This window comes from Carcharodon carcharias, chromosome 8, assembly GCF_017639515.1.
Source record: "Carcharodon carcharias isolate sCarCar2 chromosome 8, sCarCar2.pri, whole genome shotgun sequence".
In the NCBI taxonomy this organism is placed as follows: Eukaryota; Metazoa; Chordata; class Chondrichthyes; order Lamniformes; family Lamnidae; genus Carcharodon; species Carcharodon carcharias.
In genome coordinates this window covers 126,600,421-126,621,178 of record NC_054474.1, presented here as the reverse complement: position 1 = coordinate 126,621,178, position 20,758 = coordinate 126,600,421, and the positions used below count along the sequence as shown (strand labels likewise).

The window sequence follows — 20,758 nt, the reverse complement described above, 5'->3', positions numbered from 1 at the left end:
AGGATCAGGGCTCTTCAGATAGCTCTTTCAAAAAGTATTTTGTCTTAGCCTTCTGAGATACTTTTATAACAAATAGACAAAAATGAAAAATACACAGAATCTGTTTTTAATGCCTCTATATTGTTGTTCCTGGGTGTTGCTTGCAGTTGGGTTCTGAAGATTCACCTTTAATCCCTGGAGACTGCAGGGCGATCCTGGAAGGTTGGAAACCTTCCCGATGCTGTGCGTGATTCGTCAAGCAGTAAAGGAGTCAAGAAACCTGAAACCCAACATCCAAAACTGTTGTACTCACGTAGAGGATGGGGATGACAGAGGGTTCGTCTCTGCGAATGATGGTTGGGATGTATTCCGCCTTGGGGACCTTGGATGAAATGAGCTGCAAATGAAGCAATGCAATTATCTGAATCGATGGTTACTGTGTGAGGGAGTCTGATCTGAGACTGCTGCGACCACTCAAGGTCATGAGAATTAAGCCAATTAAATAAGCAAACTGTGCTCTGACACTTGCTTTATATCATGAAACAGCACATTTGACTAAGGTGCAATTTGGAAAGTACAAGGGTAAACATACAGTTGTAATCCCTCAGTTTATAATATAACACAGTAGCTTTGTTTAAAACTGCACTGTTTTTGAGAAGTACCAATGTGTTTGCAACAATTCCAAAATTTGAAGGCATACTGCTTTTCGGATGTCTTATTGCCCAATTGTAATCATGTGATTTCACAGTTCTTAGTGACACTTTTAAACAACCCTTGTTGGCCAACAGTGTCATGTGACTGATCTGTTTGTATTGCTTTCTAGTAATCTCACAGGCTGCTGATAAGGTCTGAACTCACTGTCAGATTGGCAGGGATCTGAACCAATGCCAGTAAAGGTTGGCCAATGGAAGGAGGAGGCTTCTCCATGTATAGCAATGGCTGCCTGGCCCTGTTACAGCCACAACTAAGCCTGCTCTTAGCTTGACCTCCAGCTCCATGGACAGCCCAGATTACGCCACCACTACAGTTCTAAATCTTCTGCGGCACTACCTAAGTTCAACAAGTTAAATTTGTATAGCACCTTTAACGTAGGAAAACATCCCAAGGCATTCCACTGGTGTACTATCAGACACAGTTTAGCAGCAAGTCACGTAACAATCTATTCCAAGAGTTTGATCAAAGAATTAGGTTTCAAGGAACATCTTAAAGGAGGAGAGAGAGAGGGGTGCAGAAAATTTAGGGAGGGAATTCCAGAGCTTGGGGCCCAGACAGCTGAAGGCAGCGCCATCAAGAGAGGGCAAGAGGCCAGAACTGGAGGAATGCAGAGATCTCAGGTGCTTGTGGGACTGGTGGAGGTTGCAAAGTTAAGGAAAGTGGTGAGGCCATGAAGGGATTTGAACACTAGGAGAAAAATCTTCTGTCTGTCGGCTGGGCCAGTTGGGAGCAGGCGTAGAGCCGATCGCCACCCACAAATGGCTGTGCACAGCCAGTTTACGTGGGCGGGCCAATTAAGGCCCACCCAGCGTGACAGGCGTCTGGTAGCACTCAGCGCTACCTGTCTGTGTGTGTGTGTGTGTGTGTGTGTGTGTGTGTGTGTGGCGGGGGGGGTGGAAATTAAGTTCGAATTGAAAGTTTAAAATAAAGACAGATTAAAATTATTTAGACATGTCCCCTCATGTGACAGTGTCACATGAGCTGGGATGCGTTTATGAAATGTTTGAAAAATATTTATTAATTTAATAAAATCCACGGGCGGGATGAGGTTTCATGAAAAACGCGAAGGCCACTTGGACTTTTCGCCTCTGGTGCGCACCCACCGAACGAAAGATCGGAATGACGCACGGTCATATTGGGACGCATGCCCGACATCACCACACATCATTTTACGCGCTGGCGTGCGGGGCCCACCCATGCACAATGACATGAAAATTCTCCCCGGGATAAAAATGTTGAACTTGAAGCATTGAAAGGTGAGAGCCAATGTAGGTTAGCAAGCACAGGGAAGATGGGTGAGCCAAACTTGATGTGATCGTTCAATTCAAAGCACCCTTATTCCTCTTACATCGCACCTACAGAAACATTTCTGACAACTGAATCTGGCCATTATTGGACTACTGCTGGAGAACAGGAGTGCTAGCTATGAATCAGTTCACTTGGCTTGTTCAGTGACCTCAGAAATGTTTTAAGTTGAAAGATTTGCACTTTGAACCCAGAACTTTACAGTGAAAATCTTACCATAATCTTGGGTGGGACAAAGTCTTCACCGTCACATGACAGCAGCTCCAACTCCTTCTCTGCCTCCCAGCTGAGATCGTCAAAGTCATCATCTAAAGCACCACATGAGGTCTCCAACTCCTGACCTGATGTGAAGCAAAAAGGAGATCCGACAAGGGTTACCATGGAGATATGGGCTTGGTTATGGCTGTGCCGTCTTTTGAATAACTGTTTCATAAAGAAACAATCGGGGCTGGGCTGGGAAGGTGCCCCATCTGTTGCTTCAATGTTGTGTGGCTTTATTATGCAAGGCAATGAGCATCTCTCACAAGGAGAGGTGGTTACAGTCACTCCTGGGAACTAGGATAGCAGGGCCAGTGAAATAAATGGGATGTGGGTTATCATATCACTTCAGGGACTGACAATCAAAAAGCACAGATCACACTATGCACACAATAAAACACAACACAACTATCCCACCTTCATGATTCTTTTCAGTCACTGAAAGCCAATGGTGATTCAACATCTTGCTATAAAACAGGGGCAAACTCAAGAGCCAGAATTTGGAACATGTTTAAATAAAGCGGAGTTGAACTCGATTTTGGTCCAGTTTGGATGATTCAGTTTAGTTGTTTTATATTTCAGCTAGCCCCAGTCTAAGTGAAGCCTCAGCCATTTTCCACATTAGTAACTAACACACAGACAACACAGTATCCTTTCACTCATCAGTCTGTAGAAATACAGAATATCTTTCAGTTATGACATCATCAAATACTTCCTAATCAAGTAGAGCACAGCTTGTATATAGGAGAGGTTTCCTTTACATTGTCCTATCATGCTTCCAGGTTACATAGAACTTGGGCTAGATATAGTGAGGGTTTCACGTGTAGTGTCATGTCACTCACTCCGAGGTCAGCTATGATTATGGGCTAGACATAGGGTAGGCTCATTTTCAGTGTCTTAATACACACTCTGACCTAGGTCAGTCCCAGCATATGCTTGATAAAGGGTAGATTTAATTTACACTGTCCCATCAAGCACTAAGATCTGGCAAAACATGGGTTAAATTCCATTTAAACTGTTTCATCTATGTTTCAGGACTCTTCCAAGAGCTTTGAAGCCAACATTTCAATTCCCCTAAATACTCTTCCCTAGTGATTCCTTTAGACTGTGCTTTGGTTGCTGTTTTTTAAAAATTTATTCTTTCATGGGGTGTGGGTGGCACTAGCTAGGCCAGCATTTATTGTCCATCCCTAATTGCCCTTGAGAAGGTGGTGGTAAGCTGCGTTCTTGAATGTGTGGTATAGGGAGGTGGTGGCGTAGTGGTATTGTAATCCAGAGACCTAGGTTGATGCTCTGGGGAACTAGGTTCAAATCCCACCATGGAAAATGGTGAAATTTGAATTTAATTTTTAAAAAATCTGGGATTACAAGTCTAACGATGGCCATGAAGCCATTGCCAATTGTTGTAAAAACAATATTTCTTTAGCAAAGGAAATCTGCTGTCCTTACCTGGTCTGGCCTACATGTGAGTCCATAGCAATGTAGCTGACTATTAAATACCTCCTGAAATGGCCTAACAAGTCACTCAGTTCTCAAGGGCAATTAGGGATGGACAACAAATGCTGGCCTAACCAGCGAAGGCCCCATCCCATGAACAGACAGGTGGCTGCTCAGTTTAAGCCTCACCTAAAGACAGCATCGCCAACAATGCAGCAAGCCCTCAATGCTGCCAGCCTGAATTCTGTGCTCAAGCCCCAGTTGTGGCTTGAACCCACGACCTACTGAGTGAAAGGTGAGGCAAATAAAATGACATGCAAATTAATAAATGAACTTACTGTCTCGAGGGTCGCACATCAAGTCAGACTTCACTGGCGTGGGGTCACTCCAGGAGCGACCGAAACTCTTTTCTTGTCGCTCAGAAAGACCTGAAAATTGGAAAAAAATTAAATATGCAAACATGTACACACACACACCACATACATTGTAACACACAAGGACACACACACAGAAACACAAACACACATTCTCTCACACACACAAAGAGAAACAAACATGCACAGACACAAAAGCGCGCACACACAAACAAACAGATCTCATGTACAAAACAAACACCTATAATGACTGTGTATACACAAAGGTACACACACAGACACACACAAAAATATATATAAAACTATGCAGTCCTGGTGTAGAGTGTCATTTGCTTGGAAAGCATGTTGTGAAATTGTGAATGCACTGCCCCCAATTTTCTCATCCTTTCATTTTATATAATGTAAACATAGTACATACATGTAACAAGCCCACATGCATTAATGCCAGATACATGGGGAGGGTCAGTGGCAGGAAGGGCATCTGGCTGTAAAACCACTTGCCAAACCCAAAATATTGGTTGATATAAAGGTGATCAACCAGCATTCTGGCGACCCAGTGTAATACGGGAAAAGCTGAAAGAGGAAGGAAGGAAAGATAGTATGTGCATATAACATTATACTGTACATATCTATACATAGTCATACATGTTCCACACGTGTCTGATATATATATACACACACACACATGGGTATACTGTATATAACAGTGTATATGTGAATATAAATAACCTATACAATGTATGTACAATTTAAATGTATTTATGTATTTTCTACAGGTGACATAAACATATACAATACATAAATAAACACATATCTAAACATGTATACAATGTATATGTATATATAGCATAGAGATAATTTACAGAACATATAAACATATCTAATGTTTATACGCAAATAGAAAAGTAAATAACATGTCTGGTGCACATGTATGCAAGATCTAACCCATGTATATAACCAATATGCAGCGTAAACACGTATAACACACATGTATCATGCTTAAAACCCAAATAATAGTTTCTCCTGCTATTATTTAGATTGAGTTATAGGTCAGTTTTCTGATTCGCTGTTCACCTCTCTCTTCTCCTTTAAAACGCTCTTTAAAATTTACCTCCTTGACCAAGCATTTGTTCACCAGGCCTCATGTTTCCTGTTTTGGTTTAGCATCAACTTTTATCTGATTATGAGCCTGTGAAGCGTCTTGGGATGTTTCCCTATGTTAAAGGTGCTATATAAATTCAGGTCATTGCTGATGTTGAGGTGAAAGTTTGTTCTTAGGCCGAGTAAGTGAACCAGGAAGGAGCTGATTGCTGCTTACCAGCAACAATGGAAGAAGTAAACGTGCCCTCTGTCCAAATCCATGAGGATCCCAATGGGATATCTGCGATGTAATTGTGAGTCCTACTGCCTGACCAAAAGAAGGGTGTGAAACATGAGGCTTTCTGTAAACCACCCTCCCCCACAGGAATCAATCACAGAAGCAATGGCATTCCTCATGCTCACTAGCATTGAACTCACACAGTGCCCTTTCCGAGTCACCTACACAGTTCGATACACTTGGATAGGACACAGCATGCCAAGGGGAGGGGTCAGCATAGGGAGGGGAGGGGTGGGCATGGGGAGGGGAGGGGTCAGTGTGTGAGGAAGGGCCAGCGTGAGGAAAGGTCAGCATAAGGAAAGGTCAGCATGAGGAGGGGTCAGCGTGAGGAGGGGTCAGCGTGAGGAGGGGTCAGTGTTGGGTGGGGTCAGCATGGTGAAGGGAGGGGTTAATGTGGGGAGGGGAAGGGTCAGCATGCCAAGTGGAGGGGTCAGCATGCGCACTCCTTATGCTCCTGAGACACAGCAACACTCTGCCAGCATCAGGAAGCTCTAGAATCTAATCGCACAGCTGACCGCTCACCACCCAGGTCCATCTTATTAATTTCCCTTGTGTGCTGGCTGTCATTAGTGTTGAGTCTCATCATGAGTAAGCTGCTCAGTGCTCTTAAGCAATTCTGACACTGGCACCTGAGGGGGTGTCTTTAATTAGTCTTTAACATAAGCAAGGCAATAAGGTACTTAAAGTGCAGATCACCATTAAATAATGCATGAAAGGACTAAGCTGGGAATGGGTGATGAATCTACTGGAGAATTTAATAAACAATTATACACATACCCTGGAATGGGAACTGCTGGCCTGTCCTCTATCATAACTCAGAGGCTATTTTTAGTCCCCTTCTCTCAGCTGCTTCCTTTCCTGAATTTGGCACCTCCTCTTGGATTTTGCAGGTGCCAGTTGTCCTTGTGTTGTAGTGGCTATTTTTCACTGGGAGCAGCACTATTACACTATGGGGTGGTGTCATCCCATCCACACCCAACACATGCAGGTTCTGGGATAAGACCCTAACTAGAAACTGTGAACAATGTCCCCTCTCTAGCCTGGGATGGCTTCCCAAACTGAAGAAAGAACTTGCATTTATGCAGCACTTTCTCTCTCAAGAATGTCTCTGTATTGAATCATTCTGTACAGATCCTGTTGTTATACACCATGAACATTGAACTGGACCTCGCTGGATAAATTATGGCATCTTAACAACACAAGCCGTTATTATTGTGCAAATCATCCAGCAACTTCAGGGAATTCAGAGATACGCTGTTAGTCGCAAATCTCCAGACTTTATGCACCTCTTGCTTCAAATAAACAGCAACTCACCTGTAGCCTCTCCGTGATTCTCCATTTGAGCTCCGGATGGGCAATTCCCCTGCTCCCTGGGGCCCTCCAAAAGTCTCCAACTATGAGTTAGAGTCAGAGATTTTGGACAGTTCCGCAGTACTTACCTAGACAGTTGCCCAGGAAATGTTAGGCAGAAAAATCCTAGTCTAACTTTGGGTAACTACATAGCTGATCTCCCAATCACTCACACTGAAGCCCCCAACAACCTCCTGAACCCCCTGAGACCCTTACTACCACACCCCCGACCTGCCCTGGCTAGTCCCCACCATCCGACTCCTCCAACCCTGACCCTACCTGACTAGCTTTCACCACCCAAATCCCCCACCCCCTGATTCAACCTGACCAGCCCCCACCACCCAACTCTCGCCTCCAACGCCTGACTCCTCCCCGAGCCCCCGACTACTCCCCGACCTGAGTAAACCTCCCGACCAGACCCAACTACCCCCTGACCTACCACCTCACTCACCTGGAACTCTACCCACCTGCCATCCTGCCACCTCACCCACCTACCCACTTACGTCACCCACCCTACCAATTCACTCATTCACTAACATTCACACTGGGCATTTAAACTTACCTTCAGGCAGCTAGTGCTGTAAAAAGGAGGGTGTGTTTTCTGCGCTGATTCTCTTCACTGCTCACTGTGAGGATTCCTGTACTGAGGGAGTTCTTCTGTATCATGGATCAGAAGTCAGAACCTTTCCAATGTATCCAGGTAAGTGGTGGGTTTTCTGTCTGAGTAGTGTCGGAAACAGGGGTTCCTACTCTGATTGGAAGTTTTGGGCCTTTATTTCTATTTCTTTACCTCATTTGACTCTAAGTCATCCTGGTTCTTTCTCTGTTGATTCTGTTTCTTTCCTAAACCTTAACTCTCATTGCTAAGGAGATAGACATTTGATCTCATCCTTCACTAAAGTCCCAGATGCTCTATTGGCCTTGCAGTACTCCCACTCCCAGCAGATAAATATTTTTCAAGTTGGACAGTGTTGGAAAGTTCTCTCTAATGGCATACACGATAATATGCCCCACTCCAGCAGGTTCCAGTGTGGCGTGTCAGACTTGGCTCAGTTGGTACCACTCATGCCCATGAATCAATAGGTCATGGGTTGAAGTCTAAGCTGACACTCCAGTTCAGTACTGAGGAAGTCCTGCACTGCCAGTGGTGCCAACTGTCAAATAAGGCATTAAACTGAGGTCTTGTCTGCCCTTTCAGGTGAATGCGAATGATCCCATGGCACTATTTCAAATAAAAGCTGGGGAGTTCCACTGAACGTCCTGCCCAATCCCTTAGCTAGCGTCACTAAAACAGATTATCTGTTCATTTATCTCACTGCTCTTTTTGGGAGCTTGCTGCGCACAAATTGGCTGCCACATTTCCTACATTACAAGAGTGACTTCACTCGAGAAGCATTTCATGGGCTGTAAAGTGCTTTACGATGTCTGGAGATCGAGAATGGGTGTTATCTGAATCCAATCTTTCTTCTATTCTTTGGCAACCCTTGTCAACTGCAAATGTGCAACTTTTGCACCATTGCGAGTATGAACAGCCCTGATAGCTGGCACTTGTTACAATGTGATTAAGATGGACATTATAACACAGGATGCATGGCACCAGCTGATGGTCATTGCATAGCTCACCTGCTGTCAGTTGCAGGAAACCCCAGTGTGGATTCAGGAAGTAGCGAGTTTCCCATTTTACAGTCACTCAAAAATAATCAGAAGATGGCACACCAGTGCATACAGAGCAGTTTCCCATTGCTGTCCTGAGATCTGAGCTAAAAGTAAATGCGTGTTGACTCACCAATCACTGGCCTCCTAGAGGTGGGATGTTGTCAGACTGACACACTGCTCTCGATCTTGCTCATATCGTCCAATGAAAGGAAGCGAATCAAGGGAATGCTTTTGGAAGGTGATACAATCGCAGCATCCTTAAGGGAAGTGGAAGAGCCCAATCAAAACTATGGAATTTGTCGTTTCAATATAAGTGCCAATTTTTTTTGTTTCCTTCAGTCTTGGATGTTGCAGCTAAGGGCAGCATTTATTGTCCACCCCTATAGTTACCCTTAGAAGATGTCAGAAGGGTTACTTCTTGAACCGCTGCAGTCAATGTGATGAAGGTATTCCTAGTGGTTTGCTAGGCCACATCAGGGAGTAGTTCAAAGACAACTACATTGCCATGGGACTGGAGTCAGATATAGACTATACTGGGTAAGGATGGAGGGCTTCCTTCCCTAAAGGACATTAGTTCTTTCATAGGGATTTTCTGACACACTAATGCCAGTTTATTAATTTCAGTTTTTATTTAAATCTGGGATATAAATTCTCAAAATGCCATGGTGGGGTTTGAACTAATTTTCTCTGGTTTATTAGTCCAGGCCCTTGAATTAGTCCAGTACCATGACCATTCTTGGGATTTAATTAAGCTTCCTCCTCCTTGTCACAGGACACCATTTGGGCAATTGGTGCCCAATTTGTAATCTGGAGCTCTGAGTGGGTATTGTAGGTGCAACACCGCCTGGTGTCCCAACACCATGTTTCTCAGGATTGTCCTTGTGATTGTGTGCCCTAACACTGAGTTAGTGAATAACGTCACTCAGCAGGCTGGCTTCACCACTGAGTGGCACTGCATCTGTCGACCGATCGTTACTCTCTCCTAATCAAATTGCCGCTAGTTAAGTTATCATCGTCTTGGTTGGGAGCATTACATGAGCTTGAGGCATTCACTCTGCCTTAAAAACTTCACCAAACACAGCCAAACACCACTGATACAGTCAGAGGCAGGAGACAAACTGAGAGTGCAAACAGGCAAAATCAATCCACTTGCTTCCACACAGCACTTAAACCAGCAGATAGCAGGAAGAATCCAAATGTGAAAGGGAGAACTGACACGCTGTCAACAACACAGCTCGGACAAGCTCAGGTTCCTGCTCCACTGCAGTGGGAATTATCTTCTCAATAAAGCACGCCTCTCACTCCTGCAGCTTAGACTGTAGCATGATCACGGAACTGATCAATAGCGAACACTGGAGGAGGATCATGGGAATACTTTCAAACAGCTTGGTTAAAAACACTGTCCAACATGGCAGAGGCCAATCACTGCCACTGATTTACACAATGGAATCTCCTTAAGATGTTTCTTCTTAACTCATCAAACAGAAATGCTCCCTCTGCACTGTTAATCCAGCCCAGTCAGGAACAGCACGGGCTAGATACCAAGTAAGAAAGATTTGCATTTACATAAAACCTCTCCTATCCTCATGTCACCATAAAGTGCTTCACTGACGTTAATTATTCTGGAGGCCCATGTAGCAGACAAGTTGCACACAGTGAATTCCCACAAAAGCAATGGGATGAATAATTCGTTAATCTGTTTTGGTGATGTTGCCTTGAGGAAGAAATGTTGCCCAGGACACCAGGAAAGCCCCCGGCCCTTTGAAAAACTGAAATGGGCATCTTTCATATTAGGCCTGATACACAAACTGGAAGACAGGCAGACTGACACAGAAACAGGAAAAATGACAGCCTGGCGCAGAAACAGGCACAATGGCGGACAGCTTAGCACACAAGCAAGAAGAAAGACGGGCAGAATGAGACAGATGGACTGATAGGCTGGCAAGGCAGAGTGACAGTCGGACCACTCCCGACTTACTTTGAACTCTGATTCTTCGACTCCCAACCATTCGAAGATGTTTACGGAAATTTCTGCAGGCAAATAACAGGATAATTAAAATCATCGATAATTAATATGAGCACCTTAAGGAGCACAACTGGGTAATGTTGCCACTGTGACTCCATTTATATCTATTTACTACAGTGAAAATAATAGCCATGCACAACCACAATGTACTGGAGCAGCAAACAGACTGCACTGCAAATGGGTTGTGTCTAAGCGCATGTAGTACCGCATATTTTGAAGTCCCCATTGCAACACATTGGCCCACAAACCTTTGTAAAGGGTGGGAGAATTTGTTGTCAACCTCCTTTCCCCCACACCAGATGGTGTTTTCCAGTTGCCAATGGAGGTCTGGCAATGCATCACCTGGTCACCCTTCACCCAATGACAGCGCCTCACATGGGAACATCACAATTACATCACAGTTTTCCACAGACAAAGAGATGTCAATATCTGTGAATGGAACACACTCTCATTCAGTCACTCACTTTCAGTTGCAAGCACAGCCAGACACAGAGTGCACATTCCTTTGCTCTGCTGCCACATTGTTCCTCAGCATCAGCTCAGGAATGGTGCCTATCACTACACCAATCTGACACTTCTACAGTCCTCACTGAGGGGGTTAAGATCCTAGCTCCGTTGTCCTGGTGTGTGGAGTGAGTGTCCACCTGCAGTCGGCTTTCCATCCAGTATAATTAACAGCCAGAAGTCTGCAAATTCACCGTTCATGCTCCCACCGGTGTGAGTGTGGAATATTTACTCCTTTGTGTGTCAATTAGTGCTGAGCTAGGGGTCATTTTGTGCTGCTAGTCCACAGCCACAGAGAGTTGGACTGAGAGTGACCCAAGCATGTTCCAATAGGACCCTTATAGTGGAGAGAGGAGACAATCACCTTGGGCTAAGGCAGTGGGACATTGTGTAAACCACAGCAAAACCAGTCACATGGCAAGACATCTTTTGGGTTATGTGACAGCCTGTCAAGTCTTCGATAAGAGGAGCCAGAGGGGTTTAACAGTGCAAAAAGCCACATACCTCTGGATCACAGTGGCACACTCATTCTCCCGCTTTCTCCTCTTCCTTTCCATGCAGCCTCGGAATGCCCTGAGGGAAAACATTCACCTCTAGCTGAGTTGTATATTGAAAATCAAGTACTGGTTTGCTAGACAAAGAGAAAAGAGTTGCTATGGAAATAGGAAAATAGAAGTACTCACGATATCCTTTATGACAGAAAGGTTGATTGGCAGTAAGAGAGAAAGAAAAGATATTATTAATGATTCTGAGTCAGATATCCAGTAACACACAGAGAGACTGTCAAATACCTCAACAAAGAAACCAACAAATCCATGCTACCCACTAGCCCACCACCCCCTACACAACCCAGACAATAAGTCTTCATTTCTCAAGTAATGTTAGAGAATGCATTTCAATTTGGCCCTGTTTTATAACCTCCTCCTTTACTAGGAGGTTGAAGAGACATTAGAACTGAAATGATGCCTTGCATTATGGTGTCAAATGTTCATTCTAGGGATGTGCCAGGTTGGCATTTATTGGCCATGCCAAGTTGCCTAGTGAATGTGGCAGTAAGATTTCCTCTTGAACCATTGATTGCATTTTGATAGAACGGAGTACTTGCTGGCATTTCAGAGAACAGGTAAATAACAGCCACGTGGTGGGGGATTGGAGTCACATATGCAACAGACTAGATAAGGATGGAAGATTTCCTACCCTAAGACATAATGGGAATATTTTAACACATTCAGATATAATTTCTTCGTGAACTATGTAAGCTGATACCTTAATCAGGTTAAAAGGTTAACTGGGAAAGCTTGCTCAAAAGCTTAATTCTCCAAGGTTATAAAACTGGTTGAATGCTTGTCACTTATATTGCACATTGTGCCACTGTAGCTCTGTAGTTGGATTGCAAATGAAAGTCTTTGTTTACAGAGCCCAGCTTGAGAGCAGCAGAACCACCTGAACATGTGCTGCACTTTCAATGATTTTATTTAATCTGATTGCTGTCTACATACAGAAGATGTGAGCTATTGTATCCAGGGAATAATGGGGCTCCATATCAGGTAGGGTCTTGGCTGCGTCCTGTACATCAGTGAGGTGATTCAGAGGCAACTTATTGACATTTGTTGTGTCTGAATGGGTACTACGTAAGAGGCGGGTCCCTGGTCCTGTGTGCAATGGTGTTCCTTTAATGAATGAGTCTTTGATAATTTATATTTTTCCCATTACATGTTTAGCAAGTACTTTGGCACAAGCAGATAGACCAGCGCTGACAGGAATCATGGCATCTGTCTATCAGTTTGCGAGAAAAAGCCCCGGTAACCCATGTGATATTGACTCTTCCACCCTAATTGTATTATAGAATGTTTGAAAGCAATTCTGCAACAAAGTGAACTGTCTATATCCTAAAGTGAAATGGCAAACCCTAAGGCAACCCTTTCCATCTCCTTGTCTTATCTCCTCCATGTCATTCCCTCTACTTCCCACTCTTCTCCATTCCTCCTCCCTGCCTGGGTCAAATCATTTCCCTTCTCAATTTGAAAGCCTAGTCTGGTTCTGACTCCCCATGTTCCACACCAAGGAGGGACTGACTGGTAGTTATTAACGAAAGAGAAATTGCCTTTATATAGCACCATTCACAACCTTATAGAATCTCAAAGTGCTTCATGGCCAATGAAGCACTTTTGAAGTGTAGTCACGCTGTAATGTAGGAAATGCAACAGCCAACTGTACACAGTAAGGAACCACCAGATAACCAGATAATCTGTTTTCTGGTGCTGGTTGAGGGCTAAGTGTTGACCAGGACACTGGGAGAACTCCCCCATTCTTCTTTGAACAGTGCCGTGGAATTTTTACATCCAGTTTGCATATAGAACAATAGACAACAGCCACTGATGTATATGGGCAACTGAGCCCCACTGTGAAATATCAGAATACAAAGTGTTAAACTGTTTAGATGACATCCCTCACTTGGCAAATTGATACATTCCTATAACACAGCTTAATTTCACAGGCCAGACTATAACCCTTAAATGGGTCATGAAATTAACCCCTCTTGCACAAATCCTAGTGTAGGGTTAGCGCAGGCTGCAGTGTGAAATGGCCAACATCAGTGCAGCTGTGCAAATATCCCTGGGAGACTGACGGGAAACAAAGGGCCATCATCAAGTCTTTAAACAGACAGTGAACACAATGGCCCCTGTACCCCAAGTGGAATTCCCTCCTTAACAGCACTGTGGGTGCACCTACAGCACATGGACTGCAACAGTTCAAGGAGGCAGCTCACCACAAGGGCAATTAGAGATGGGCAATAAATGCTGGCCTAGCCAGCGATGTCCACATCCCATGAATGAATAAAAAAAGGTGATTTAATCTCCAACCCGTCCACTCAGTTCCTAAGTGAATTAAAGTCTCACAAAACAAACTATCCCTTCCCCATCAGCAACAACTGGCCCACATCATCGAGGCAAAGGCCACTCTGGCTGGCTTAGCTCATTTAACATTCCCTTTAGTGATTCCAGAGCATTTGCCCTCTCGCCTCTGTCAGGAGATTGTGGATTCAGGACTTGAGTACATATCTTGGACTGACTTTTGAGTGCTGCATGGTCAGAGGTGCCATCTTTCAGATAGGACGTTAAACCGAGGATGTTTCCTGGCCAATATCAATTCATCATGCAACACCTCAAACACATGTTTGTTTAAACACATAGCATGCTTATACTATAGAGTGGGATTTCAGTTGCCCAAATACGTCTATCTTTCTCTCTTTCCATTCCAGCCTCTCCCTAAACCAGATGAACAGAATAACTGGACTTTTACCCCATTCACAATTTGTAGGAGTTTCCGGTGAAGATTGCTGTCCTGTTTCCTACACTCTGACAGTGATGACACTTCAAGAGTACTTCACTGGCATTTTGGGGTAATCGGAGGTTATTGAAAGTTACTATAAAAATGTGATTTCTCTTCCTCTGCTAATACCAGCAAAACAGATTAACTGGTCATTCATCTACTTCACTGTTTGTGGAATCTTGCTGAATGCAAATTGGCTGCCGTGTTTCCTATAGTGACTACATTTCAGAAGTATCTAAATGGTTGTACAGTCTTCTGGGATGTCTTAAGGCCTTCAAAGCTTTCTTTGATTCTTTCTTTCTATTCTTCCCTCTGCCAATACCACCAAGACAGATTAATTGGCCGTGTATCTCATTCGCCATTTGTGAGATCTTGCTGTATACAAAATTGGTTTTATATTTGCTACTGCCGCCGCTTGTAGCTACTTCTGCCAGGTGATCTGCTCTCATGGTACGTCACACTCGTCTGTCTTGCAACATCCTCACACATCCACTGTAGCTTGTCTGCAACCACGTCTGTCATCAGCCATGCCTAGGTCAACACCCAATTTCTGCTGCCCTCCACTTTGTCCTCCAGAAGAGATCTCTGTAGTTTTTCAGCACTGATCAAATGATCGAAATACTGATATTTTCTTTTCTGAATATGACTTTTTAGAATTCTTTTTGTTCTTGTAATTTCAAGTGCCTCTTATTGGTCTTATGGTCTATATGTGGAATTTTCAGCACACGTCTTAGGACTCACATTTCAAAGGCCTCTTCTCTCTCTCTCCCCGCCCCGCCCCTGATCTTTATTTATTGTCCAGGTTTCTGAGGCTAACAGGAAATGGAACACCTTATGAGTTTTTTCCTTTGTACAAGCTTGAGTTTTTGGTGACTGACAGTTAATAGCCAAGCATTTCCATTAACTGGTGCATTTGACATGGCAATGCCTCTACCAATCAGAGTCCACTTGCCAATCAATCAACACTCTCTTCTCATACAGCATAAAGTTGTTGCTTCCCCTTACATAGGTGTTCTTGCGAATTGTCCTGATGAATGCAAGACAAAAAGCTTGACAAAATGTCTTTTTTCAGCAATACTCAAGACATCAGAGTCCATAAAGGAGTGACTGTCATCATTAAACTCGAGATAATGTCAACAGCATCTCCCAATTGGTTGTGAAGATGGCGGTAAGGATGAGATTTTTTTTTGTTTAACCCATCGCCTAGGTAACACAGAGGAATGAGAAATTCTGGGGCACGTGAAATACAAGTGATGATATCAGGGCTTTGAAACCTCTCTGGATTCAAGATCAGAGTAATCATGGATCCCTTTCATTACTTAATCTGTTCACTGCCATGGCAGATTATCATCAAGAAAGCAATGGGTTGAAAGCCTGCAGTTATTACATAATGCATGGAGCACAGCTGGTACATTAAATTTATATTCAGTTGTAAATTCACAAATAGAGCGCTCGCTGTACATGCTAGCTGTCTGAACCTACTGCTATTCAATATTCAGCGTAAGCTCATTAAACACCAAACTGAACTCTCAAGCGCTGGCATATCTCACACGTTCAACAAAAAACCACTGATAGGAATAATAGGTCAGAAGTGCTTCAGCAAAGGCTTCAATGTTGGGTGACACCCAATTAGTTCCAAATTACTGGAATGCTATTTAGGGTCTAGGAAGTATGAGGACCAATGCTTAAGCCCCAATAAGTACACACTGTTTCTGTTATTACTGAATTCAGGTGCAGTTTCCTTTCATGTACTGTACACACTGGATAAAAAAGAACAAATCCTCACATGAGAAAGTGTGCAACTCGTGCGTGGCTCCCTATCAGCTTCTGTACATTAGCTTTACAGAAAGAAGAAAAAGGTACATTCCATCTGGTACTTTACAGCTTATGCACGTCTCAGTGTTAGCTCCTGTATATGTATACAGGGAATCATTCATTTTTTGTTTCCCATATCATAACTCTCACCAAGTCTCGTTCACCCTTCACCTGTGCCTACTACCTACATGGCTCTCGGACCCTGAACGCCTCGATTTTAAAATTTTGCTCATGCTCAAACTCTCCATGGTCTCGACTTTCCCTATCTTCCTAACCTCCTCCAGCCCTACAACCTTACAAGATATCTGCACTCTTCAATCCAGCCTCTTATGCATCCCCCACTTCCTTCACCCCATCACTGACAATGCGCCATCTTTGCCCTAAGTTCTGAAATTCCCTCTCTAAATCTCTCCACTTACTAAATTGGTATGTGGGATGAAGGGGTTGTCCTATGATGAGGGGCTGAGTAACTTGGACATATATTCTCTGGAGTTTAGAAGAATGAGAGGTAATCTCATTGAAGCCTGCAAAATTCTGAAGGGGTTTGATAGGATGGATGCTGAGAGATCAATTCCGCTGGTCAGGGAATCTAAAACACAGGGGCACAATCTCACGATAAGGAGAGCCCCATTTAGGACTAAAATGAGGAGAAATTTCTTCACTCAAAGGGTTGTCAATCTTTGGAATTCTCAAACGCAAAGGATTATGGATGCCCCACTGCTGACTATATTTAAGGTTGGTATAGACAGACCTTTGCTCTCTTAGGGAACCAAGGGATATGGGGAGCAGGTGGGAAAAATGGAGTTGAAGCCCAAGATCAGCCATGATCATACTCAATATCAGAGCAGGCTCGATGGGCCATATGGTCCACTCTTGCTCCTACTTCTTGTGTTTTAATATTATCTCCTCTTTTAAGATGCTCCTTAAAACTAATCGCTTTGATTAAGCTTTTGTTCAATCTTTTCAGTCTTGATGTCAATTTTTATCAGATTACGCTACTGTGAAGTGCATTGGGATTTTTTAACACTGGTTATATCAATGCAGGCTGTTGGTGCTGGTGCTGTGTGGCTTTGTGTATGTCTGTGTCATCTGTATTCATATACAGTATATATAGGGCCAAAGAGCCTGATCTACACCCTCAGGTGAAAGGGAGATGGTGTAGTGGTATTGCCACTGGACTTGTAATCCAGAGACCCAGGGTCATGCTCTGGGGACCTGGGTTTGAATCCAGCCACAGCAGATGGTGGAATCTGAATTTAATAAAAATCTGGAATTAAAAATCTACTGATGACCATGAAATCATTGTCAATTGTTGTAAAAAAAAATCCATGTAGTTCACTAAGGGAAGGAAATCTGCCGTCCTTATCTAATCTGGCCTATATGTGACTCCAGACCCACAGCAATAGCTCAAACGGCCTAGCAAGCCATTCAGTTATATCAATCCGGTACTAAGTTTCAAAAAAGGAATGAAAGCAGATGGGCCACCCGGCATCGACCTAGGAACTGAAAATGACAACGGCAAACTCAGCCCTGTCGATCCTGCAAAGTCCTCCTGAGTAACTAGTGCCAAAATTAGATGAGCTCATAGCCATCTTCACAGAATCATACCGAGAAGCCACCATCACCATCCCTGGCTATGTCCTATCCCAACGGCAGGACAGACCCAGCAGAAGGGGTGGCACAGTGGTGTAGAGTCAGGAGGGAGTTGCCCTGGGAGTCCTTAACATTGACTCTGGACCCCATGAAGTCTCATGGCATCAAGTCAAACATGGGAAGGAAACCTGCTGATTCCCATGCACCGCTGTCCCTCAGCTGATGAATTATCGCTCCTCCAGTTGAACATCATTTGGAGGAAACACCGAGGGTGGCAAGGACACAGAATGTACTCTGGGTTGGGGTACTTCAATATCCATCACCAAGAGTGGCTCAGTAGCACCACTACTGACTGAGCTGGTCGAGGACATAGCTGCTAGACTGGGTCTGCAGTGGGTGGTGAGGGAACCAACAAGAGGGAAAAACATACTTGACCTCATCCTCACCAACCTGCCTACCGCAGATGCATCTATCCAGGACAGTATGGGCAGGAGGGACCACCGCACAGTCATTGTGGAGACCAAGTTCTGCCTTCACATTGAGTATACCCTCTATGGTGCTGTGTGACACTACCGCTAAATGGGATAGATTTCAAACAGATCTAACAACTCAAGGCTGGGCATTCATGAGGCACTGTGGGCTATCAGCAGCAGCAGAATTGTACTCCAACACAATTTGTAACCTCATGGCCCAGCATATCCCCCACTCTACATTACCATCAGGCCAGGGGGTCAACCCTGGTTCAATGAAGAGTGCAGGAGGGCATACCAGGAGCAGCAGCAGGCATATTTAAAAATGAGGTGTCAACCTGGTGAAGCTGTAACACATCACTACTTGCATGCCAAACTTCATAAGCAGCAAGTGACAGACAGAGCTAAGCAATCCCACAACCAACAGATCAGATCTAAACTCTGCGGTCCTACCAAATCCAGTTGTGAATGGTGGTGGACAATTAAACAACTCGCTGGAGGGGGAGGCTCCACAAATATCCCCATCCTCAGTGATGGGGGAGCCCAGAACATTGGTGCAAAAGATAAGGCTTGCTGCAATCTTCATCCAGAAGTGCTGAGTGGATGATCCATCTCGGCCTCCGCCGACAGTTCCCTGCATCATAGATGCCAGTCTCCAGCCAATTCGATTCATCCCACGTGATATCAAGAAACAGCTGAAGGTACTGGATACTGCAAAGGCTATGGGACATGACAATATTCAGTAAATAGTACTGAAGACTTGTGCTTCAGAACTTGCCACACCCCTAGCCAAACTGTTCCAGTACAGCTACAAAGCTAGCATCTACCCAGCTATGTGGAAAATTGCCCAGGTATGTCCTGTACACAAAAAAACAGTACAAATCCATCCTGGCTAATTACCGCCCCAGCAATCTACTCTCGATCATCAGTAAAATAATGAAGGGGTCATCAACAGTGCTATCCTGTGGCACTTGCTTAGTGATCCTGCTCACTGATGCACAGCTTGGGTTCTGTATGGGCCACTCAGCTCCTGACCTCATTGCAGCCTTGGTTCAAACATGGATAAAAGAGCTGAATTCCCGAGATGAGGTGAGAGTCACTGCCCTTGACAACAAGGCCACATTTGACTGAGTGTGGCATCAAGGAGCCCCAGTAAATGGGTCAATGGGAATCAGGGGGAAAATGCTCCACTGGTTGGAGTCATACCTAGCACAAAGGAAGATGGTTGTGGTTGTGGGAGATCAGTCATCTCAGCTCCAGGCCATCACTGCAGGAGTTCCTCAGGGTAGCGTCCTCGGCCTAACCATCTTCAGCTACTTCATCAATGACCTTCCATCCATCATAAGGTCAGAAGTGGGAATGTTCGCCGATGATTGCACACTGTTCAGCACCGTTCATGACTCCTCAGATACTGAAGCAGTCCATGTCCAAATGCAGCAAGACTTGGACAATATCCAGGCTTGGGCTCACAAATGGCAAGTAACATTTGTGCCAGAAAAGTGCCAGGCAATGACATCTCCAACAAAAGAGAATCTAACCATTGCCTCTTTATGTTCAATGGCATTACCATCATTGAATCCCCCACTTGCAACATCCTGGGGGTTACTAATGACCAGAAACTAAACTGGACTAGCCATATAAATACTGTAGCTACAAGAGCAGGTCAGAGGCTAGGAATCGTGCGACGGGTAACTCACCTCCTGACTCCCCAATGCCTGTCCACCATCTACAAGGCACAAGTCAGGAGTGTGGTGGAATACTCCCAACTTGCCTGAATGAGTGCAACCCCCACAACACTCAAGAAACTTGACACCATCCAGGACAAAGGAGTCCTCTTGATTGGCACCACATCCACAAACATTCACTCCCTCCACCACTGACGCACAGTAGCAGCAGTGTGTACCATCTACAAGATGCACTTCAGGAATTCACCTAGGCTCCTTCGACAGCACCATCCAAACCCATGACCACTACCATGTAGAAGGACAAGGGCAGCAGATAGATGGGAACACCACCATCTGGAAGTTCCCCTCCAAGCCACACACCATCCTGCCTTGGAACTATATCACCATTCCTTCACTGTCGCTGGGTCAAAATCCAAGAACTCCCCCCACGAACAGCACTGTGAGTATAACTACACCACATGTACTGCAGCAGTTAAAAGAAGTCAGCTCACCACTACCTTCTCAAGGGCAACTAGAGATGGGCAATAAATGCTGATCTAGCCAACGAAGCCCACATCCCGTGAATGAATAAAAAAAAGGTATTGTACAGTCTTAGTGTCAGGTCCACCAAATAGACTGTGGATTTTTAAAGGCAATGATTCATTCCTATTGTGATACTGTACAGCTTGTTTATGTCTTGGTGTCAACTCCTGCGCAAAAACAGTTTGAAAAGGGGACACCTCACTCCCATTCATTACTATACAACAACTTGCACATATATATTATATATATTTAGCACCTTTTGTAGTAAAACATGCCAAGCAGCTTTGCAGGAGTTCCACATCTCACGTGTTTGTGTATTAATATTAATACAGTGCACAGTAGTGAAAAGAGAATCAATG

At 44.3% G+C, this 20,758-nt stretch overlaps 1 protein-coding gene across 3 annotated transcripts in view; it reads right to left on the bottom strand.

Annotated features, from left to right (window-relative positions):
- nsmfb (NMDA receptor synaptonuclear signaling and neuronal migration factor b) overlaps nucleotides 1–20,758 on the bottom strand; it is a 64,103-nt gene that overhangs the window by 24,477 nt on the left and 18,868 nt on the right. For all 3 annotated transcript variants that reach the window (XM_041194533.1, XM_041194536.1, XM_041194534.1), the window contains 6 exons: nucleotides 11,665–11,670; nucleotides 11,486–11,554; nucleotides 10,430–10,482; nucleotides 4,032–4,121; nucleotides 2,215–2,339; nucleotides 293–376 (listed from right to left, as the gene is read on the bottom strand). In XM_041194533.1, the coding sequence (XP_041050467.1) occupies nucleotides 293–376; nucleotides 2,215–2,339; nucleotides 4,032–4,121; nucleotides 10,430–10,482; nucleotides 11,486–11,554; nucleotides 11,665–11,670 (427 nt within the window). The remainder of the gene's footprint in view (nucleotides 1–292; nucleotides 377–2,214; nucleotides 2,340–4,031; nucleotides 4,122–10,429; nucleotides 10,483–11,485; nucleotides 11,555–11,664; nucleotides 11,671–20,758) is intronic.